Genomic DNA, 25,234 nt, shown 5'->3' on the forward strand with positions numbered 1-25,234 from the left:
ACCGAGGTCCTTTGTCCCTGAATTGCTCACACACTCCGGCAAATTCAATGGGGGTCTTGCGGCAGATTTCTTTGACTTTATCGTTGGAAATGCATCTGCTTTGAGTGTCGTAGGATATCCACACATTCTCGCCATCTCTGTCGTAGCATAGCTTTCGTCGGTAAAGTGTGCGGAACAAACGTCCAATTTCTTGCCACTTTCGCATCTTTGGGCCACTGGTGCAACTTGAATCCGTCCCTGTTCGTGTTGTTACACCCTCCGACAACACACCGACGAGGCATGATGTCTCCAAGGTACGGAAAACAGTCGAAAAAACGGAAAATAACAGAGCTGATTTGACTCGGTGTTTGAGAAAATGGCGGATTGCTTCCCGATGTGACGTCACGTTGGCGTTTAATTCGTCAAAATTCACCCATTTAGAGTTTGGAAATCGGTTAAAAAAATATATGGTCTTTTTTCTACAACATCAAGGTATATATTGACGCTTACATAGGTCTGGTGATAATGTTCCCCTTTAAGAACCACTGCTATAGTGCATTTAGGCAAGGTTCTAGAACCTTATAGGACAATCACAAGGAAATAGTACAGGGGGAATAAGGTTACTGTATTCTGGTTGCGCATGACATCAGTGTGTCGTCTCATAAAGCAATATGTAGTGTACAGGTACAGCTTCCATGGGAAGGAGTGGGGGGAGGTGGTCTCCAGAGCCTTGGCCCAGGGAGGGCAGTGTGCATGGGCTGACTGAAAAGGTCATGCTCTCTTCAGGGCTGCGGGAGGGAGTTGCAGAATAGAAACAGGCGATGCTGCAGCAGTACAACATTACCAGTGCATAAGCTGCGTGGATGCAATCGTTGCCAGACTGTTCCTGCTTTGTGGATGTGGCTTGATTCAAAAAAGGGTCAAAAACTCCAATGTTATTTTTAATTTCCTTTTTTTTTTAAACACACGCACGGGTTGGTAATGTGTCTGTGATGGCGTTGCTATAGAGACAAGGCGAGAGGAAAAAGCGAGGAGGATGGGAGAGAGAAAAAAAGAGGGGAGCGCTCGCCTTGGAGCATGTTCAGATGGCCCCCTCCCCCCCTCTCTCAGTACACACACCATCTTAACGCACACCCATAACGGACGGCTATACGAAAGCGATCGGCTACAGCTCCTCCATATGTGGTGCGAGCTCTTTAATAATGGAATGAGCACACCAAAAATACACTGCTCTTGACACACTTTTTTTTTTTTTTTTTTAAGAAAACTACTCCTTATTCTACTAAATAAACCACAGAAAATAAATGCAGATGATTGCATGCATGATTATTTACCTTAATTTATCACTTATTTATTAATGTATTTATTTATGTGATAAGCATTTCCTAAGGGAGGGTGACCTAATCCATGCGCACACAGTGGCAAGTGAAACTAATGTAAAGCAAAATAAGATGCGTTGTTTCCGAGTTAGACTTATCTGAGTTGTCTCCCATCAGAAAGCGAGGTGCGGAGCGTGTTAAGCATCTTTTACACATTGTTTGCTTTTCCAAGCGCTGAGTGGAAAAAAAAAATGCAGACTTCGCTGTCAAGGTGGATCCGCTATTACACCAGCTGATCATGCATTCTGAATGCAAAAAAACAGCAGCAGTGTGGTTTATTTCTTGGAAAGTAAGAGGTTTACGCTAAAATCGCCACCAAATAAGGTCAGGGGGTCAGCAGGCTCCTGGGCAGCACTGTGCTGAACTACATGCTTTTAAAAGATGAATTTGGCCTTTTTAATGTGCTGAGTAAATTCTAGTATGAGTGTGGGATGTTGATTTTATAAGGAAGATAATCCAGGCTCAAATCATGCGCACTATAGTAATCTGCAACTATGAATCATCATCATTTGATAGGAAAATTAACTTTTTTTTTTAGCAGATGAAGGGTGCTTTTAGTGTCTTTGTATGGAAATTATGCATAAGAGTCATTATGAGGTATTATTAATAATGCATATTGGGGCTAGGAGATGATTGTGGATCAGTGTGTGATGATTTTTTTTTTTTTTTTCTCAAATCAAATCATGTTTTCCACAGAGGGGCCGTATTGGACCAGAGTTTATGAATCCGAGGATTAATTCCGGGATTAGCAAACAAGAGGACGTTCAGATAAATTGATGACAAATTGTGGAGGAACACCAAAATACACCACAACATCCTTTCATGTCTTCATGCATTTCCCTCATGGGATTAATTAAATAGATATACTTTATATAGTGCATTATAGTGTATTTGTGCAGTACTTCCCACTGTTGCTGTAAAAAAAAAAACACACACGCACACACACACAAAGAAAAAAAAAAACCAGTGAGATCTTTCAAGGTTTCTGTGCTGCAATAAAAATGGTTGCTTTTTATCTTCAGTGTTTTTTATGGTTTCTTAAGAGCAACACTCATGACTGAATAAATTAACTCGCCCCTGCAATTAACCACAGTGGCCACCAAACGTCGCTGTTGATCCATCAGTGTCAGAGTGGCGCGTCCATGAATTGAGGCCCCTCCCGTATTCAAGCAGCGGGGATGTCTGCTCAGTCTTTGTTAAAGAGACACAGAGGACGGAGGAATAGACTCAGACTCGCAACAAAACTGGATTTTTTTTTAAATGTATGCTTCTTTTTTTTTCTGGATTAAAATATGCCTTGCAGATGGAGCTATTTAGGGATTTTTTGGGGGATTCTTTTCCTGGAAACAGCGTCTGGGCAGCTCTCTTATTCCATCTCAGAGGAGTTACGCCCGGGTTCTCTCGTTGGAAACATTGCCAAGGATTTGAACATTAATATACAGGACCTGGAATCCCGTTTGTTTCAGATTGTTGCCACGGCAAAGAAGACATTCCTGGAGGTAAATCTAAAGACTGGAGCTCTTTATGTAAATGAAAGGATAGACCGAGAGGAGCTGTGTGCGGAGGAGCTGACATGCTCTATCAGTGTGGAGGCTGTGATAAACAACCCTTTAAAGCTGTATCGCATTGCTGTAGATATTTTAGATGTCAATGATAATGCGCCGTTATTCACGACAAGAATGCAGAATTTATATATTGCCGAGAGCACATTACCAGGGGTTAAATTTGCATTGTCTGAAGCCAGTGATGCAGATGTGGGTAAAAATGGCATCAGCACATATAAGTTAAGCCAAAATGAGCATTTCTCATTAGCGGTGCACAAAGCAGGCAGCGGTGTGTCTGCTGAGCTGGTGCTCAAGAAAGCGCTTGACCGAGAGAAGCAGCCTGTCATCACCATGACACTGACCGCTGTCGACGGAGGCAGCCCATCAAAGTCAGGAACCTCTCAGATCGTAGTAAACGTTTTAGACATCAACGACAACATCCCCACGTTCAGCGAATCTTTATATAAAACTACACTGAGAGAGAACGCCCCATTGGGCACGGTAGTCATTGCAGTGAACGCCACCGATGCTGATGAGGGATTAAATGGTGAAATTGTGTACTCATTGCGGAATAAAGACCAAGATCATGTGCTCGATGTCTTTGAAATTGAAGGTCAAACAGGTGTAATTAAGGTTAAAGGCCATGTTGATTTTGAGGAAAAAAGAGCATATGAGATAAGAGTGGAGGCCACTGATAAGGGCAACCCTCCAATGTCTGCTCATTGTAAAGTGCTGGTGGAGGTGTTGGATGTCAATGACAATGCTCCTGAGGTCACAGTGACATCGCTGCAAAACGCAGTCCGTGAGGATGCTCGTGTGGGTACAGTGGTCGCACTGGTGTCACTTTCTGATAAAGATGGGGGTGAAAATGGGTACGTATCTGTACGGATTCACAATGAAACTCCATTTAAGCTCCAAGCAAACTATAAGAATTATTATTCTCTGTTGGTGGATAAGCCGCTAGACAGAGAGAGAGCGCCGCACTACAACATTACGATTGTGGCAATAGATAAAGGAAGTCCACCTCTATCTGGCACCAGTGTAGTTTATATTCAGGTTTCAGATGTTAATGACAACCCGCCTCACTTCTCAGAGCCAATCATTAATGTTTACATCAAAGAAAATAGTCCACCAGGAGCAGTAATTTATAGAGTGACTGCAGTTGATGACGACATTGATCAAAATGGACAAGTGAGTTATTCATTTGTACATAGTAGCACTGACTCCGAGCCACTAAATACAATGATAAACATCAACTCAGAGAGTGGAGATATAGTCAGTTTGCAGTCGTTTGACTATGAGAAGTTAAATACGTTTCAGTTTAAATTTCGGGCCACAGACTCTGGTGTTCCTCCACTCAGCAGCAACGTGACTGTCAACGTTTTTATCCTGGATGAGAATGACAACAGTCCCACTATTCTCGCGCCCTATTCTGAGCACAGCTCCATTAACAGTGAGAGCATCCCATATTCTGCTGAAGCGGGATACTTTGTGGCAAAGATCAGGGCTGTAGACGCGGACTCTGGATACAATGCACTGCTCTCCTATCACCTTTCTGAGCCTAAAGGCAACAACAATCTGTTCCGGATCGGAACCAGCACCGGGGAGATTCGCACCAAGAGGAGAATGAGTGACAATGACCTGAAAAGTCACCCCTTGGTGGTGTCAGTTTGTGATCATGGAGAAGTCTCCCAGTCAGCTACTGTGTCTATTGATGTGGTGGTGCTTGAAAGCACAGCTGATATCCACACTCAGTTCAGAAATGTGCCCATAAAGGAGGAGAACTTCTCCGACTTACACTTGTACCTGCTCATCGCCACTGTGGCCGTGTCGCTCATCTTTCTGCTCAGCCTCATCACTTTAATAGCCGTCAGATGCCACAGACAGACAGACGGCACTTTCGGCAGGTACGGCGCCCCGATGATCACCACCCATCCTGACGGGAGCTGGTCTTACTCCAAAGCTACTCAGCAGTATGACGTGTGTTTCAGCTCAGACACACTCAAGAGTGACGTAGTGGTTTTCCCCGCACCCTATGCACCTGTAGATGCTGAACTGATCAGTATTAATGGAGGAGACACCCTTACCAGGACTCAGACTTTACCTAACACTGACAAGGTAAGTCCAATATACATCCTCTTATGTCCAAAGCGTGTTTGATTGAGGGAAAATAGCAGGTCTCCAAATAATTCACTTTTTAGATGTATTTTTTGACACTTAACTCTTTAGAAATAATGAAGGAGATACTCTTGCCAGCACTTAGACTTAGCATTCGGCTATACAGTTAGTCCTTTGTCCGACCAATTGTATATTTATTGGCTGATATGTAGGCAAGTAAGGTACATAGTTGTATTGGCCTTTGCATGTTTGCACCGTCTGTGACCTCTTAGTAGTTTAATGTTTTGAGTCAAAACACCCTATAGCGGTAAAGTCCTAAACTACTACTGCTACTGGTTGCCGAATATAACTGAAGCTAGTTCAGACGTGTGCGGCTGGCTAATAATTGATGTCCAGAATTGTGTCCATGCTTAACATAAATATTTATTAACATACAGCCACGTAAATCAAACTCACTTTGTAACAAAACCGGAAAATAAACGGGAGCAAACAAATCATAGCCTGGCACAATTCTGGACATCAATTATTAGCCAGCCGCACACGTCTGAACTAGCTTCAGTTATATTCGGCAACCAGTAGCAGTAATAGTTTAGGACTTTACCGCTATATTTAGTCAAAAACTGTTGCACCTCTACTCAGCAACACCTGAACAAGATCCCAGCCCCTCCCTAAGTAGACTGGCACTTGTCCTTAAGCCAACCCCTTTAGTGACGTCATGAATTTGACGAACAGAAAGAGTAAATGGCTCTAACACACCCAATAAACAAATTGATGGTTATAATGTTGCCTCAAAAAATTCCAAAAGTGTGTATAAAAAAATGTACTATCTTTATATTATGTGCTTACGGAGATGGTGACAACAATATTACTGTTTTTCAAATGAATGTATTTCTAATAGCAATATACATTACAAGCTCAGATTGCTTAAACATTAATACCCAGGTTCCAAATAGTATATAAAAATGTAATACAAACTAAAATATATTGAGAAGGACAGTGAGGCTGTGTCTTGCAATCCACGGTGCTTCTTAAGAATGATCCATGTTTGTGTATGGTTTCTCTTTTAAAGCATACTCTTTGATAGTTTCACTTCTGCTTCCTTCTTTCTGTTACGTGCGGTAACTTGCTTATCTCTGCTGCTTTCAATCAGTGCACTAATCACTGCCAATGTGAGTTTTCTGAAGCTTGTACAAGACATATTTAAACTATTAATGGACATGACTGTGTCTGTGTAATATATGTGTAATGGTGTTCTATAAAACATTATTGGTGTTGTGTTGTTTAGTACCTACTGCTAGCATCTCGCTGCTAAGGACTATTATAACTATTGCTAATGTGGCTATAGTTTACAAGTGCTATTTTTTTTTTTTAAACTACAGCACATTAATAGCTTGTTTGTGCATTTGTGTTTTCTGACAATTATGTATTTAGTTTATACAGTATGTATAAGATACATACTTAGTTTGTTTAATTAGATACTATAATATTAATAAGTATTTTTACTTATGTATTACAGGTACTAACCTAACTGTAAATGGGTTATGGGTTATACTTATATAGCGCTTTTCTACCTTCAAGGTACTCAAAGCGCTTTGACAGTATTTCCACATCTACCCATTCACACACACATTCACACACTGATGGCGGGAGCTGCCATGCAAGGCGCTAACCAGCAGCCATCAGGAGCAAGGGGTGAAGTGTCTTGCCCAAGGACACAACGGACGTGACTAGGATGGTAGAAGGTGGGGATTGAACCCCAGTAACCAGCAACCCTCCGATTGCTGGCACGGCCACTCTACCAACTTTGCCACTGTACCGTGTGTATACTTCAATGTGCGCAGTTAAAATGGACAAGTCCAGCTAATGACTTTGTGTTCTCTGACCGGAACCCCAAAATGGTCATCATAGCAGTCTGTCGGGCGCGACAATGACTGTTTCATTTCGGTCGGATCATAGTCCTCCACTCAGCCCGGTCTTTTGCCTTCAGCTGCCAGGTTGCAGTGTCGATCTTCAGTTCCCTCAAATTCCGTTTAACGGTGTCCTTGTACCGTAGCCTTGGCCTCCTTCTGTTTCGTTTCCCTTCCTCCAGCTGTGAGTAGAGCAGATGCCGAGGGAGCCGCTCATGACTCATTCTCTCTACATGCCCGACCCATCTCAGGTTTGTTTGGGTTAAGATGTCATCCATCGATGGCAGTCCAGCACGACTTAGGACCTCTGTGTTCGGGATTTTGTCTCTCCAGGAGATGTCCATGATGGTCCGAAGGTGGCGCATCATGTCGGCGTGAAGTTTTCTGACTTGCAATCTGTAGAGGGTCCAAGTTTCAGCACCGTACAAAAGTGTAGCTAGCACAGTTGCTCTGTACACCTTGCACTTGTAGAGACATGCCTGTTGTTCCAGAGTCTTTCCCTTAATTTCCCAAACACAGCACTCGCTCTTCCCATCCTCAGTTTGATCTCATCATCAAGCTTGGCATTTTCTGTCACTGTGCTTCCGAGGTACTTGAATGTCCGGCATTGCAAAAGTGGGTCTCCCATGACACAGACCTCCCCTGGTAGGGAGGATGTGGGCTCATACTTGGGTGGCTGGTACAAGCATAAGATGATCAAAGATATTTGGGCAACTCATCAGATACCCCAGGAGTGGAAGGATTCCAGCATTGTACCACTGTTCAAGAAAGGAGACAGAAGAGAGTGTGGGAATTATCGAGGCATCTCACTTTTAGCCATTGTCAGTAAAATATTCTCAAGAACATTCAACATTCTTATAAATCAGTTAATTACTCAACAGTGTCTATTGTGTGTTGTGATTGTTGTTTTCATACTACTAAAACAAGTGTTCTTACATTTGAGAATGAAACATGAATACAACCAATGCCTTTTACATGATGTGATGTATTCAGATGCCTGATTTCATTTGTTTTTTATATTGAGTCGTCTGATTGGTCTTGCGGGAGAAAATGGTGTACTCTCTTTGTTGTAAGAAATCAATTTGTAAATGTTGGATACACTTTTTCCGCTACACGGCGGGCCTTAGCTACGAAAGGTTGTTGTGTACTAAAACACGTGCAAACTTGATAGCACACGCAAAGCTGATGTAGTAAACGTGCAAACATAGGATTGTGTCTCTTTAGCAAGCAGAATAAGCAGGGCACTTAATTTAGCATGTCTGTTTTCATAAGTACGCATAATATATAATGGCCCAGAATACAGAGAGCAGAAGATGCACATTGAATTACTCTGCACGGACATTTTGATTTATCAAGAATAAAACTCAACGGTAAATTATATTTTGCATCTTATTTAGCACTTCTAAAAAATAGTACATGTGTTAAAGGGGAACATTATCACCAGACCTATGTAAGCGTCAATATATACCTTGATGTTGCAGAAAAAAGACCATATATTTTTTTAACCGATTTCCGAACTCTAAATGGGTGAATTTTGGCGAATTAAACGCCGTTCTTATATTCGCTCTCGGAACGATGACATTGCTTCCCGATGTGGTGTCACATCGGGAAGCAATCCGCCATTTTCTCAAACACAGAGTCAAATCAGCTCTGTTATTTTCCGTTTTTTCGACTTTTCCGTCCCTTGGAGACATCATGCCTCGTCGGTGTGTTGTCGGAGGGTGTAACAACACGAACAGGGACGGATTCAAGTTGCACCAGTGGCCCAAAGATGCGAAAGTGGCAAGAAATTGGACGTTTGTTCCGCACACTTTACCGACGAAAGCTATGCTACGACAGAGATGGCAAGAGACAGAGATGGCAAGAATGTGTGGATATCCTGCGACACTCAAAGCAGATGCATTTCCAACGATAAAGTCAAAGAAATCTGCCGCCAGACCCCCATTGAATCTGCCGGAGTGTGTGAGCAATTCAGGGACAAAGGACCTCGGTAGCACGGCAAGCAATGGCGGCAGATTGTTCCCGCAGACGAGCGAGCTAAACCCCCTATCGACCCTAGCTTCCCTGGCCTGCTGACATCAACTCCAAAACTGGACAGATCAGCTTTCAGGAAAAGAGCGCGGATGAGGGTATGTCTACAGAATATATTAATTGATGAAAATTGGGCTGTCTGCACTCTCAAAGTGCATGTTGTTGCCAAATGTATTTCATATGCTGTAAACCTAGTTCATAGTTGTTAGTTTCCTTTAATGCCAAACAAACACATACCAATCGTTGGTTGGAAGGCGATCGCCGAATTCGTCCTCGCTTTCTCCCGTGTCGCTGGCTGTCGTGTCGTTTTCGTCGGTTTCGCTTGCATACGGTTCAAACCGATATGGCTCAATAGCTTCAGTTTCTTTTTCAATTTCGTTTTCGCTACCTGCCTCCACACTACAACCATCCGTTTCAATACATTCGTAATCTGTTGAATCGCTTAAGCCGCTGAAATCCGAGTCTGAAGCACGTGGTATTTGGATCTTAGTAGATCTGGCTCTAAGTATGCGTTGTCTCACCAATTGTATGATATAGTAAGCAATTAGGATAGAATCTACTGCAACAAATGCAAACATTAAGTTTTGCCGGTCATTTCTGCACCATCTGTGGCCTTTCAATAGTTTAGTGTTTTGAGTCAAAAAAGCCAAAAATCATATGAATCGTTATGTTTCCTCAAAAAAATTCAAAAAGCTGATATAAAAAGCGTATTGGTTTACCATCTATATGATGTGCGTACTGAGATGTTAAAAGTAGTAATACCATTTTCAAATGAATATATTTGTAATTTTAATATACTGTACATTATTATTGGCAAGCTCAGATTGCTTACACTTTCAGACTTCAGGTTCCAAGTAGTATATATAAAAGGAATACATAATAATAATTATATTGAGATGTGGATGATAGTGATGCTGTTTGTCACTATCCATGGTGCTGATTGTGTGTTGTGATAGTTGTGTTCATACAACAACAAATAGGTGTTTTTAAATTTAAGAAATAAGCATGGGCAAAGTCAACGCCTTTTACAAAACGTGATACTTCAGATGCCTGATTTTAATGTGTTTTATATTGACAATAACAGTGTGAATTGTGTCTTGTGGGAGGAAATGGTTTACTTCCTTTATGTAAAAAGACAATTTGTAAATGATGTATACATTTTTTCCACTGCACCATTTAAGAGATTTAACTTCCGCCCGATTGTAGCTGAGATAGGCTCCAGCGCCCCCCGCGACCCCAAAGGGAATAAGCGGTAGAAAATGGATGGATGGATGGAACATTATGTATTATCAATTTGTGAAAATAACGAGGCATCTATTTTAGAAATAATTCATGAAAATAGCAGCTTAAGTATTAAGTCCAAAAATTATGTGCACAGACATATACATGCACTAATGTAATGTTGCGCTATAAGCAGGGGCGCCGCTAGGGATTTTGGGCCCCATGAAAAGAATCTTTACAGGGCCCCCAACACAGTGTCATTATTTTTTCTGTATTATAATTTCATCATCATTAGGGGCCTCTCTGGGCCCCCCTCCATCATGGGCCCCTAGAATCCGTCACCTTTAACCCCCCCCCTTTTTTGGCGCCCCTGGCTATAAGTGGAAAAGTAAATAAAGGCCAAATTGTGCAAGCTCCATGTGGAATATGGTGTTGGTTGTGAGTGTAGTTGTGGAAAAGTTCCACTAGAGGGCAATATAGACCAGGATACTGTAAACATAATGCAGTTGGTCTGGACTCCTCCCAGAGAGGATGTCGTTCCTATCCAAATGAAACAAAGAGATTAGACAGTGAGAGAGGAGATCACGGCAACCATTTTTGGCTGCACTGTCTGTCTGCTGATACATTTTTTCTTCTAATTTGGATATATATTTTCGGACAGTGTTTGGACATCTTTATGCCTTATATGGATGTAAGGAAAGATGAGTACTGCAGGAAGATGGAGACCTGTGCGGATGTTTGTGCTCTTTGTGCTGCTGGAGTGTTACTGGGAGGCGGTGTGCGGCCAGCTCTCTTACTCTGTGGCGGAGGAGGTGAATGCGGGGACCGTTGTGGGGAACATTGCTAAGGATTTGAACCTAAATGTCCAGGATTTGGAGTCCCGCATGTTACAGATCGTTGAAGGAACCAAGAGGAAATATTTGGAGGTAAACCTAAAGACTGGAGTCCTCTATGTTAATGAGAGAATAGATCGAGAAGAACTGTGTGGAGACCAATCCAAATGTTCACTCAGTGTGGAGGCTGTGATTAATAATCCTTTAAAACTGTACCGTATTGAAATTAGAATATTAGATGTAAATGACAATCATCCTTCGTTTTCAGAACATGTTCAGGTATTAAATATTAGTGAGACAACCGCAGCAGGAGCAAAATTCCCTCTGCATGCTGCTCATGACGCAGACGTTGGTAAAAATACTGTAAATTCCTACAAGCTTAGCCAAAACGAATATTTCTCTCTAGAAGCACAAAAAGGACAAAGTGTGACGCCAGAATTAGTGCTTCAACGGCTTTTAGACCGAGAAAAACAGCCTCTGATCACACTCACATTGACTGCTATTGATGGAGGAACACCAGCTAAATCAGGAACTATGACTATTGTTGTCAATGTACTGGACATTAATGATAACGCTCCTGTATTCAGTCAAAGTCTATACAAAGCTACAATCTATGAGAATGTTAAGATCGGCATGTCAATAATAACATTAAATGCTACTGATTTAGATGCAGGACAAAACGGACAAGTGCTATTCTCTTTCAGTGAAGGAGGTAGAAGGAGACAGGCAAATATGTTCTCTATTGATGAAAAAACTGGAACAGTTAGAAACAAACAAAATATTGATTTTGAAGAAACTAATGCATTTGAGCTTAGAGTACAAGCTAGTGATGGAGGCTCTTCCCCCTTAACCTCTCACACCAAATTATTAATAGAAGTTTTAGATGTCAATGACAACGCCCCTGAAATTTCAGTGACATCATTGTTAAACACAGTGAAAGAAGATGCAGCAATTGGAACTGCCATTGCAATTGTCTCTGTGTTGGACAAAGATGGAGGTGAAAATGGTTTGGTGCAAAGTAAAATTAACAACAATGTGCCTTTTAAACTTGAATCAAATTATAAGAATTCATATTCTTTAGTTGTTGATGGTCCTCTTGACAGAGAGAGTGTATCTGTGTACACTATTAGCATCACTGCAACAGATGAAGGAAGTCCACCTCTGTCCAGTAACAGAGTTATCAATGTGCACATCTCAGATGTTAATGACAACCCGCCTCACTTCTCAGAGCCTATCATTAATGTTTACATCAAAGAAAATAGTCCACCAGGATCAGTAATTCATAGAGTGACTGCAGTTGATGACGACATTGATCAAAATGGGCAAATGAGTTATTCATTTGTACAAAGTAGCACTGACTCCATGCCACTAACTACAATGATAAACATCAACTCAGAGAGTGGAGATATAGTCAGTTTGCAGTCGTTTGACTATGAGAAGTTAAAGACGTTCCAGTTTAAAGTTCAGGCCACAGACTCTGGTGTTCCTCCACTCAGCAGCAACGTAACTGTCAACGTTTTTATCCTGGATGAGAATGACAACAGTCCCACCATTCTGGCGCCCTATTCTGAGCACAGCTCCGTTAACAGTGAGAGCATCCCCTATTCTGCTGAAGCGGGATACTTTGTGGCAAAGATCAGGGCTGTAGACGCAGACTCTGGATACAATGCACTGCTCTCCTACCACATGTCTGAGCCCAAAGGCAACAACAAAAATCTCTTCCGGATCGGAACCAGCACCGGGGAGATTCGCACCAAGAGGAGAATGAGTGACAATGACTTGAAAAGTCACCCCTTGGTGGTGTCGGTGTGTGATCATGGAGAAGCCTCCCTGTCAGCTACTGTGTCTATTGATGTGGTGGTGCTTGAAAGCACAGCTGAGATCCACACTCAGTTCAGACATGTGCCCATAAAGGAGGAGAACTTCTCCGACTTACACTTGTACCTGCTCATCGCCATTGTGGCCGTGTCGCTCATCTTTCTGCTCAGCCTCATCACTTTAATAGCCGTCAGATGCCACAGACAGACAGACGGCACTTTCGGCAGGTACGGTGCCCCGATGATCACCACCCATCCTGACGGGAGCTGGTCTTACTCCAAAGCTACTCAGCAGTATGACGTGTGTTTCAGCTCAGACACACTCAAGAGTGACGTAGTGGTTTTCCCCGCACCCTATCCACCTGTAGATGCTGAACTGATCAGTATTAACGGAGGAGACACCTTTACCAGAACTCAGACTTTACCTAACAATGACAAGGTGAGTCCAATATACATCCTCTCTTTATGATGCATTTTATTCTCATGTCCCATGTGTTTGTGGTAAACTTCAATAGTTTGAGAGGAAATAACAAATCTCCAAAGTATCCACTATCTTTAGATGTAAAGAAATCATTTTTACATGTAACTATAGTTAATAGTAATATTAGAGGAGATAGTCATACCAGGACTCAGACTTAACTCTAAGAAACTATACTGTCGGGTATACATTAAGTGATTTGTCTCGCCAATTGTACATTCAATGAATGATAAGTAAAACATTAAGTTAACACTAAGTTTTGTTGGTATCCACGAGTTTGAACAATCTGTGACCTTTTAGTAGTTTAGTGTTATTTTAAAACAGCCAACAAAAAAATGTATGGTTATAATAGTGTCTAAAAAAAAAAGAAAAACCTTGTATAAAAAAGCCCGTTGGTTTTACAAACTCATACTGAGATGGTAACACCATTATTAATGTTTACAAATTAATGTATTTCTTATCAAAATATGCATTACTGTCGGCAAGCTCAGATTGCTTACAATTTAGTACTCAGTTTCCAAGTCGTAGTTATAAATTGAATACAGACTAATAATTATATTGAGATGTTGAGGCCAGAGATGCTGTGTCTCGCTATCAGCGTGCTGATTGTATGTTTTGATTGTTGTTTTCATACAAGTAAAACAGGTGTTCTTACATTTAAGAATTAACCATGGACACAGTCAATGGCTTTTGCACATTGTGATTTTCCATATGCATGATTTTAATTTGTTTTTATATCAAAAATATAAAAATGTGAATTGTGTTTTTTGGGAGTAAAGGGTACATCCTTTGTTATAAAATTGCATGTTTAAATGTTGGTTATGCATTTTTGTACAATGAACAACATTGCATGATGCTTCTATCTTGGAAAAAAAATATGGAAAAAAAACTAAACATGTTTAAATCTTAAGTACAAGCATAATGTGCACACGCATACTGTCACTTATGGAGTGTTTGTGGGAAAGTAATCACTAACCATTTAGCTTTATGTACACCTTATGATTAATATGGTGTTTGTGTTAAGTGTAGTTGTGTAAAAAAGCCACTAGAGGGCAATATTGACCAGGACACTGTAAACATGTAATGCAGTTGGCCAGGACTCCTCCCAGAGAGGAGGACGTCCTTCCCATCCGAGTGAAACAAAGAGATTAGACGGTGATAGAGGAGATCACGACAAGCATTTTTGACTGCACTGCCTGTCTGATGACATATTTTTGTAATTTGGATATACATTTTTGGACGGTATTGGGCATCCTTTTGTATGCTTTATGTGGACGTATGGAATGATGAATGCTGCAGGAAGATGGAGCTCTGTGCGGATGTTTGTGCTCTTTGTGCTGCTGGAGTGTTACTGGGAAGCGGTGTGCAGCCAGCTCTCTTACTCTGTGGCGGAGGAGGTGAATGTAGGGACCGCTGTGGGGAACATTGCTAAGGATTTGAACCTAAACGTCCAGGATTTGGAGTCCCGCATGTTTCAGATCGTTGCAGGAGGCAAGAGGAAATATTTGGAGGTAAACCTAAAGACTGGTATCCTCTATGTAAATGAGAGAATAGATCGAGAGGAACTATGTGGAGACAAATCTAAATGTTCCCTCAGTGTAGAGGCTGTGATTAATAATCCGTTAAAACTGTACCGTATTGAAATTACAATATTAGATGTAAATGACAATCATCCTTTATTTTCAAAACATCTTCAGGTATTAAATATTAGTGAGACAACGGCAGCAGGAACAAAATTTCCTCTGCATGCAGCGCATGACGCAGACGTAGGTAAAAATACCGTAAATTCATACAAGCTCAGCCAAAACGACTATTTCTCTCTAGAAGCACAAAAAGGACCAAGTGTGACGCCAGAATTAGTGCTTCAACGGCTTTTAGACCGAGAAAAACAGCCTGTGATCAAACTCACTTTGAATGCTATTGATGGAGGAACACCAGCTAAATCAGGAACTATGACTATTGTTGTCAATGTACTGGACAGTAATGATAACCCTCCTGTATTTAGTCAAAATCTATACAAAGTTGCAATCTATGAGAATACTGAGATTGGCACGTCAATAATAACATTAAATGCTACTGATTTAGATGCAGGACAAAACGGACAAGTGTTCTTCTCTTTCAGTGAAGGAGGTAGAGGGAAACAAACACATATGTTCTCTATTGATGAACAAACTGGAACAGTAACAAACAAGGAAAATATTGATTTTGAAGAAACTAATGCGTTTGAGCTTAGAGTACAAGCTAGTGATGGAGGCTCTTCCCCCTTAACCTCTCACACCAAACTAGTAATAGAAGTTTTAGATGTCAATGACAATGCCCCTGAAATTTCAGTGACATCATTGTTAAACACAGTGAAAGAAGATGCAGCAATTGGAACTGCCATTGCAATTGTCTCTGTGTTGGACAAAGATGGAGGTAAAAATGGTTTGGTGCACAGTAAAATTAACAACAATGTGTCTTTTAAACTTGAGTCAAATTATAAGAATTCATATTCTTTAGTTGTTGATGGTCCTCTTGACAGAGAGAGTGTGTCTATGTACACTATTAGCATCACTGCAACGGATGAAGGAAGTCCACCTCTGTCCAGTAACAGAGTTATTAATGTGTACATCTCAGATGTTAATGACAACCCGCCTCACTTCTCAGAGCCAATCATTAATGTTTACATCAAAGAAAATAGTTCACCAGGATCAGTAATTCATAGAGTGACTGCAGTTGATGACGACATTGATCAAAATGGGCAAGTGAGTTATGCATTTGTACAAAGTGGCACTGACTCCATGCCACTAACTACAATGATAAACATCAACTCAGAGAGTGGAGACATAGTCAGTTTGCAGTCGTTTGACTATGAGAAGTTAAAGACGTTTCAGTTCAAAGTTCAGGCCACAGACTCTGGTGTTCCTCCACTCAGCAGCAAAGTAACTGTCAACATTTTTATCCTTGATGAAAATGACAACAGTCCCACCATTCTGGCGCCCTATTCTGAGCACAGCTCCGTTAACAGTGAGAGCATTCCCTATTCTGCTGAATCGGGATACTTTGTGGCAAAGATCAGGGCTGTAGACGCAGACTCTGGATACAATGCTCTGCTCTCCTATCACCTATCTGAGTCTAAGGGAAACAACAACCTCTTCCGGATCGGAACCAGCACCGGGGAGATTCGCACCAAGAGGAGAATGAGTGACAATGACCTGAAAAGTCACCCCTTGGTGGTGTCGGTTTGTGATCATGGAGAAGCCTCCCTGTCAGCTACTGTGTCTATTGATGTGGTGGTGCTTGAAAGCACAGCTGAGATCCACACTCAGTTCAGACAAGTTCCCATAAAGGAGGAGAACTTCTCGGACTTACACTTGTACCTGCTCATCGCCATTGTGGCCGTGTCACTCATCTTTCTGCTCAGCCTCATCACTTTAATAGCCGTCAGATGCCACAGACAGACAGACGGCGCTTTCGGCAGATACGGCGCCCCGATGATCACCACCCATCCTGACGGGAGCTGGTCTTACTCCAAAGCTACTCAGCAGTATGACGTGTGTTTCAGCTCAGACACACTCAAGAGTGACGTAGTAGTTTTCCCCGCACCCTACCCGCCTGTAGATGCTGAACTGATCAGTATTAATGGAGGAGACACCTTTACCAGGACTCAGACTTTACCTAACAATGATAAGGTGAGTCCAATACACAGCCTCTGCTTACTACACTTTGATTCATGTGTCATTTACATATGCGTCTGTAATTAACTTAATGTATGTATACTTAGAGAAACAATAATGCGTCTGTTACGAGAACTGTTATGTCACTTTTTACGGTATACTGTATACAGTATATAGATTTACAATATGTATTGGCAACCTTACGGATTTGGTTAGTTATAAAGGAGACACAATTTTGCCCTCATCATGCATGTTGCAGCACTGAAAGCAAATGTGTCATACAGTACAGGTTATATGGACATATTGGCAGTTAGCTGAACATGTCACTGTCCTTGGTGCTGAAGGAAGGGACATTGTTTCTTTTTTTTTTTTTTTAACTACCGCAAAAGCTTAAAGGGGAACATTATCACCAGACCTATGTAAGCGTCAATATATACCTTGATGTTGCAGAAAAAAGACCATATATTTTTTTAACCGATTTCCGAACTCTAAATAGGTGATTTTTGGCGAATTAAACGCCTTTCTATTATTCGCTCTCGTTGTGACGTCACATCGGGAAGCAATCCGCCATTTTCTCAAACACATTACAAACACTGAATCAAATCAGCTGTTATTTTCCATTTTTTCAACTGTTTTCCGTACCTTGGAGACATCATGCCTCGTCGGTGTGTTGTCGGAGGGTGTAACAACACGAACAGGGACGGATTCAAGTTGCACCAGTGGCCCAAAGATGCGAAAGTGGCAAGAAATTGGACGAATGTTGTTCAAAATACGAGGGTGTGGGGAAAGCCGACGGAAATGGTCAGTCGTTTGTTCCGCACACTTTACCGACGAAAGCTATGCTACGACAGAGATGGCAAGAATGTGTGGATATCCTGTGACACTCAAAGCAGATGCATTTCCAACGATAAAGTCAAATAAATCTGCCGCCAGACCCCCATTGAATCTGCCGGAGTGTGTGAGCTATTCAGGGACAAAGGCCTCGCTAGCACGGCAAGCAATGGCGGCAGTTTGTTCCCGCAGACGAGCGAGCTAAACCCCCTGGATGTCTTGGCTCACACCGCTTCTACCGTCCCTTAAGCCACCGAAGATGATCAAGAGAAGAATATCGACCCTAGCTTCCCTGGCCTGCTGACATCAACTCCAAAACTGGACAGATCAGCTTTCAGAAAAAAAAGAGAGCGGATGTATGTCTACAGAATATATTAATTGATGAAAACTTTATTCATTACTCACGGTTTTACGTAACTTATTATACATAAACTGTGTTAACCAATAATTTAACTTAAAAACATTACAACACTTAAAAACAAACCAGTCGTTGGTTAGAAGGCGATCGCCAAATTCGTCCTCGCTTTCTCCCGTGTCGCTGGCTGTCGTGTCGTTTTCGTCGGTTTCGCTTGCATACGGTTCATTCAAACCGATATGGCTCAATAGCTTCAGTTTCTTCTTCAATTTCGCTTAAGCCGCTGAAATCAGAGTCTGATTCCGAGCTAATGTCGCTATACCTTGCTGTCCATCCGCCATGTTTGTTCGTATTGGCATCACTATGTGACGTCACAGGAAAATGGACGGGTTTATATAACGATGGTTAAAATCAGGCACTTTGAAGCTTTTTTTAGGGATATTGCGTGATGGGTAAAATTTTGAAAAAAACTTCGAAAAATAAAATAAGCCACTGGGAACTGATTTTTAATGGTTTTAACCCTTCTGAAATTGTGATAATGTTCCTCTTTAATGTGAGCCTATATGATCAAAGCTTTTGTTCATAGGTCATAAATTACATTTATTATTATTGTTATTATTGATAATTACATATCTTTATTTCCCCGCTGGGATACATAAAGTATTTCTGATTCTGATTCTGATTCGATTTTTGGTATGTCGATGTTATTTGTTTTATACGTTGCCCGGGTCATGTTTTGTTTAGTTTAGTATTTCCTTAGTTGTTGTGTTATGATCCGCTGCCCGGATCATATTCTGTTCACGTTTTCAAGTCACTTGTGTTTTCAGCACCTCTTGAGTTTGTTTGTTTCTGTTGCCATGACGGCAGATTGCACTCACCTGCCTCTGGTTAGTGTTCGGGACGCTCACCTGTTGGCCGGGCACTAATCAGAGAGCTATTTAGTCTATGCCCTGGCCTCATTTGGTCTGGTGGTATTGTTTGCTCCCATGCAACAAGCTCATTGTCTGTATTTTGGTACTAGCATCTGTTGGCTACCCTTTTGTTTTCCATGCCGTGGGCACTGCGCAGCATATTTTGTCTGCTAATAGAATAAATGATTTATTCTCACCTGCAAGCCGCTTCCTGACATCCCTCTGCATCTTAAAAAGACGACCTCCGTAACATGTTGGTTAGTTCGGTTTCAGCACCCTTGTTTGTTTAGTTGCCATGGGTGCTGACTTTTGTCACTTGCCTCTTATTAGTGGTCGGGACACTCACCTGCTTATGGTCACCAATCAGAGAGCTATTTATGCCTGCCTGGCACCACAATCTTGTTCACAACACGCAGCGTTTATGTTGGTATTACTTGCTTCTTGCTCCCTTGGTTTACTAGTCTATTGCTAAGCTTTGCTGTAGCTTCTTGTGCATTCCACACATGTTCCTTTTTTCGTGTTTTTGTCCTGCTAATTTGAAGAAATCATCCTTCTTACCTGAACACTGCTTTCGGGCATCCACCTGCATCTTGGGGAAACGACCACCGCATAAACATGCGACCCCGCCGTGACATTTGCACTAATCATCTGGTTTAGTAGTTCAAAAAACTTTCTTCAGCTTGAAAATACTTTAGTTCCCTCACATAGATGTATCAAAAGGCTAAAGATTGATTTTTTTTTTCTTTCCTCCTGATAAGAATGTCCAATCCAATCCAATCCACTTTATTTATATAGCACATTTAAACAATAAAATGTTTCCAAAGTGCTGCACAACAATATTAAACACAATTAAAAACGATATAAAATAAATATGATTAAAAACAATTTCAAAGGGTAAAACCAATTAAAACAGTAAATAGAAATCAATATTTTAAAAACACAGAGGACAACAGAGGACCACACAACTCACGTAGTGTTAAAAGCCAGAGAATAAAAGTGGGTCTTAAGACGAGACTTAAAACACTCCACTGTGGGAGCAGTTCAAATATGGAGGGGCAGAGTGTTCCAGAGCTTAGGGTCGACCACAGAGAAGGCCCTGTCTCCCCTGGTTTTAAGTCTCGTCTTGGACACCACGAGCTGGAGCTGGCTCTCGGACCTCAGAGCGCGTGCAGGATTGTAAGTTTGGATGAGGTCCGAGATATACTGAGGTGCCAGTCCATGTAAAGCTTTAAAAGCAAACAGCAAGGTTTTAAAATCAATTCTAAAATGAACAGGGAGCCAGTGCAAACTCTCAATGATTGGGGTTATATGCTGGCGTCTCCTGGCCCCTGTTAAAAGTCGTGCTGCCACATTCTGGACTAACTGCAACCGGGAGAGAGCTTTTTGGCTAATGCCAGCATAAAGTGCATTGCAGTAGTCCAGGCGACTTGAAATAAAAGCATGCACGACTTGTTCAAAAAGGTTAATGTATTGATTCTTATAATATGCACAGTTTACTTGTACTACAGTAATATAATACAATTGTGGATTGGTGTCCAAGTTTTGACAATTTACATAAAAAAAGAAAATATTTGCTCTGTTTTCCTTGCTCTGTTAAATATTGCTCATGCATGCAGTATCATAAAGTGTCCACATGGAGGCGATATAGACCGTGACATATTGAACTAGAGTCTGGTGGTTCAGAGACGTAGAACTCCTCCCAGGGAAAAAAACAGGCTGATAGGGGCTGGTCTTTGTGACAAAGAGACACACGACGAAAGGGAAGAAACATGTACATTTAGCTAGACAAAAGACGAGCATTTGGATTTGCTATCTTTGTTTGGTACACGGATTTTTCCCTCACTGGATCATTGGGATTGGATTAATGCCGTGACTGGATGGATATTATGATGTATTTGTCAAGTAAAAGGACACATTACTGGATACATCTTTTGGCCGTGCTGCTGAAATGTTTGTGTGAATCAGTCAGTGGACAGCTGTCCTATTCTGTCTCAGAGGAGGTAAACCCGGGGACTTCTGTGGGGAATATTGCCAGGGATCTCAACCTCAATGTCAAGACTTTAGAATCCCGCCTTTTCCAGGTTGTCAGCAATTCCAAGACTAAATATTTTGAGGTAAATCTAAAGACGGGTGTTCTTTTTGTCCGAGAAAGAATAGACAGGGAGGATCTTTGTGCCAAGGCTCTAAAATGTACCATGAACGTGGAGGCTGTGATCAACAACCCTTTAAATCTCTATCGTCTGGAGATAACTGTAATAGATATTAACGACAACGCGCCCGTTTTCTCAGAGGATTTGCAGCTTCTTGACATTGCAGAAAGCACTTTACCTGGGCTTAAATTTGGGTTGATTGAGGCCACGGATTTGGATGTCGGAAAGAATGATGTTCATACATACAAGCTCAGCGAAAATGAGTATTTCTCTTTAGACATCCACAAAGGTGGGGAGAGCGTGTCTGCAGAGTTGGTGCTGCAGAAAGCTTTAGATCGCGAGCATGACTCCGTTATAACGCTCACATTGACTGCGGTAGATGGAGGAAGCCCACCCAAATCAGGAACGTCACAAATTATGATTAATGTTTTGGATAGCAACGATAATCCCCCTGTTTTTAGTAAAGCTTTATACAAAGTTAAAATAGCTGAAAATGCACCCAAAGGCTCCACTGTGATCACATTGAACGCAACAGACAGAGATGAGGGTTTGAACAGTGAGATACAATACTCTCTGAGAAAAAAAGGGCAGGATCTTGTTTTAGATTTGTTTGAAATTGATCATGAAACTGGCACAATATTTGTCAAAGGAAATATTGATTATGAGGAAAATTCGGCTTTTGAGATTCATGCGCAAGCAAGTGACAAAGGCCATCAGCCAATGTCCACTCACTGTAAAGTGCTTGTGGAAGTTGATGACATCAATGATAACGCTCCTGAGGTCAGCGTGACGTCACTGCTAAAAACTGTCAAAGAGGATGCTGAGATCGGCACGGCTGTTGCTCTCGTTTCTGTACTGGATAAGGATGGAGGAAGGAATGGTATTGTTAAAGTTGCCATTGCAAATGATACTCCATTCAAATTAGAAACGAATTATAAGAACTATTATTCATTAATAGTAAACGGTCCGCTTGATAGAGAGACAAAGACCCACTACAACGTCACTATTGTAGCAAGTGATGAGGGAAGTCCAGCAATGTCCAGCATCAGTGTAGTTAATGTTCACATTTCTGATGTCAACGACAACATGCCTCACTTCTCAGAGCCCCTCTTTAATGTTTACATCAAAGAAAATAGTCCACCAGGAGCAGTAATTCATAGAGTGACTGCAGTTGATGACGACATTGATCAAAATGGGCAAGTGAGTTATTCATTTGTACGAAGTAGCACTGACTCCATGCCACTAACTACAATGATAAACATCAACTCAGAGAGTGGAGATATAGTCAGTTTGCAGTCGTTTGACTATGAGAAGTTAAAGATGTTTCAGTTTAAAGTTCAGGCCACAGACTCTGGTGTTCCTCCACTCAGCAGCAACGTGACTGTCAACGTTTTTATCTTGGATGAAAATGACAACAGTCCCAGCATTCTGGCACCATATTCTGAGCACAGCTCCGTTAACAGTGAGAACATCCCCTATTCTGCTGAAGCGGGATACTTTGTGGCAAAGATCAGGGCTGTAGACGCAGACTCTGGATACAATGCACTGCTCTCCTATCACATGTCTGAGCCCAAAGGCAACAACAATCTGTTCCGGATCGGAACCAGCACCGGGGAGATTCGCACCAAGAGGAGAATGAGTGACAATGACCTGAAAAGTCACCCCTTGGTGGTGTCGGTGTGTGATCATGGAGAAGCCTCCCTGTCAGCTACTGTGTCTATTGATGTGGTGGTGCTTGAAAGCACAGCTGACATCCACACTCAGTTCAGACATGTGCCCATAAAGGAGGAGAACTTCTCGGACTTACACTTGTACCTGCTCATCGCCATTGTGGCCGTGTCACTCATTTTTCTGCTCACCCTCATCACTTTAATAGCCGTCAGATGCCACAGACAGACAGACGGCACTTTCGGCAGGTACGGCGCCCCGATGATCACCACCCATCCTGACGGGAGCTGGTCTTACTCCAAAGCTACTCAGCAGTATGACGTGTGTTTCAGCTCAGACACACTGAAAAGTGACGTAGTAGTTTTCCCCGCGCCCTATCCACCTGTAGATGCTGAACTGATCAGTATTAATGGAGCAGACACCTTTACCAGGACTCAGACTTTACCTAACACCGATAAGGTGAGTCCAATACACATCCTCTGGCTTTAATTGACATTTCACCTGTATGCTTTGATATGTTGTTTCGAAAAGGTGGGGGGAAATAATTTGGGACTTCTTCTGGAAATCATTTACACTTGGATTTTATACGCTGTGCTTTGTCTCACCAGTGATATGTTTGATGCAAGACATACAGATATACACTAGTATATCTTACACTATTAGCGCTTAGTGATTTGTTTAAAATGATGAAACACCTAGTTATGTTGGTCTTTGTGTTTCTTACAACTCTAACCTCTGGGTAGTTAAAGGGAAACATTATCACCAGACCTATGTAAGCGTCAATATATACCTTGATGTTGCAGAAAAAAGATCATATATTTTTTTAGCCGATTTCCGAACTCTAAATGGGTGAATTTTGGCGAATTAAACGCCTTCCTATTATTCGCTCTCGGAGCGATGCCGTCACAACGTGACGGCATATCAGGAAGCAATCCGCCATTTTCTCAAACACTTTACAAACACCGAGTCAAATCAGTTCTGTTATTTTCCGTTTTTTCGACTGTTTTTCCGTACCTTGGAGACATCATGCCTCGTCGGTGTGTTGTCGGAGGGTGTAACAACACGAACAGGGACGGATTCAAGTTGCACCAGTGGCCCAAAGATGCGAAAGTGGCAAGAAGTTGGACGTTTGTTCCGCACACTTTACCGACGAAAGCAATGCTACGACAGAGATGGCAAGAATGTGTGGATATCCTGCGACACTCAAAGCAGATGCGTTTCCAACGATAAAGTCAAAGAAATCTGCCGCCAGACCCCCAGGAAAAGAGAGCGGATGAGGGTATGTCTACAGAATATATTAATTGATGAAAATTGGGCTGTCTGCACTCTCAAAGTGCATGTTGTTGCCAAATGTATTTCATATGCTGTAAACCTAGTTCATAGTTGTTAGTTTCCTTTAATGCCAAACTTTCTCCCGTGTCGCTGGCTGTCGTGTCGTTTTCGTCGGTTTCGCTTGCATACGGTTCAAACCGATATGGCTCAATAGCTTCAGTTTCTTCTTCAATTTCGTTTTCGCTACCTGCCTCCACACTACAACCATCCGTTTCAATACATGCGTAATCTGTTGAATCGCTTAAGTCGCTGAAATCCGAGTCTGAATCCGAGCTAATGTCGCTATATCTTGCTGTTCTATCCGCCATGTTTGTTTGTATCGGCATCACTATGTGACGTCACAGGAAAATGGACGGGTGTTTGTTAAAATCAGGCACTTTAAAGCTTTTTTTAGGGATATTGCGTGATGGGTAAAATATTGAAAAAAACTTCGAAAAATAAAATAAGCCACTGGGAACTGATTTTTAATGGTTTTAACCATTCTGAAATTTCATAATGTTCCCCTTTAAGTATTTTCAGTCGCCTACAAACTTTGTGGTTGCCTCGTTGCCTCAATAAAGTCAAATAAGGTGCTTCTCGAACCTTATTGTACTTGTATGTTGTTTACAAAGTACATATAAGATAAGAAGACGAATGCTGTTATTGGATACAAATGATTCTTAATTAAATATACATAACATTGTTTGCAAACTTATACTCTCTGTTCTTTACTACTATTTTCCCAATAGTAAATACAAATCGAAATAAAATAATTGATCATTCAACTATTGAAATGTTGAGGAATTTTAAGTTAGACCTCAAAGTGTTGTTTCTTCTTCTTATTATTATTATTATTATTATTATTATTATTGTTATTATTATTATTATTATTACTATTATTGTTATTGTTAGTATTATTAATATTATTATTATTATTATTATTATTATGTGTTGTTTTCAATAGGACTAAAATGTGTTCTTTATGGAACAGAACAACTTATTTATAGATAGTAATTTTAGACAGAGTAACAGCCTTTTACACAAT

General features: G+C 41.4%; 1 protein-coding gene across 5 annotated transcripts in view; it reads left to right on the forward strand.

Annotated features, from left to right (window-relative positions):
• Positions 1-25,234, forward strand: part of LOC133576895 (protocadherin alpha-C2-like) — a 194,096-nt gene that overhangs the window by 54,024 nt on the left and 114,838 nt on the right. The window contains exon 1 of one of the 5 annotated variants that reach the window (XM_061930283.2): positions 2,408-5,020. The exons of 2 other annotated variants lie outside the window; for them this stretch is intronic. In XM_061930283.2, the coding sequence (XP_061786267.1) occupies positions 2,651-5,020 (2,370 nt within the window). In that variant the 5' untranslated portion in view covers positions 2,408-2,650. Of the gene's footprint in view, positions 1-2,407; positions 5,021-10,719; positions 13,269-20,522; positions 23,338-25,234 lie in introns of those variants that run through there. 2 more of the 5 variants (XM_061930277.2, XM_061930272.2) reach the window with 2 other exon arrangements.

The sequence above is a fragment of the Nerophis lumbriciformis genome, linkage group LG36 (assembly GCF_033978685.3).
Source record: "Nerophis lumbriciformis linkage group LG36, RoL_Nlum_v2.1, whole genome shotgun sequence".
In the NCBI taxonomy this organism is placed as follows: Eukaryota; Metazoa; Chordata; class Actinopteri; order Syngnathiformes; family Syngnathidae; genus Nerophis; species Nerophis lumbriciformis.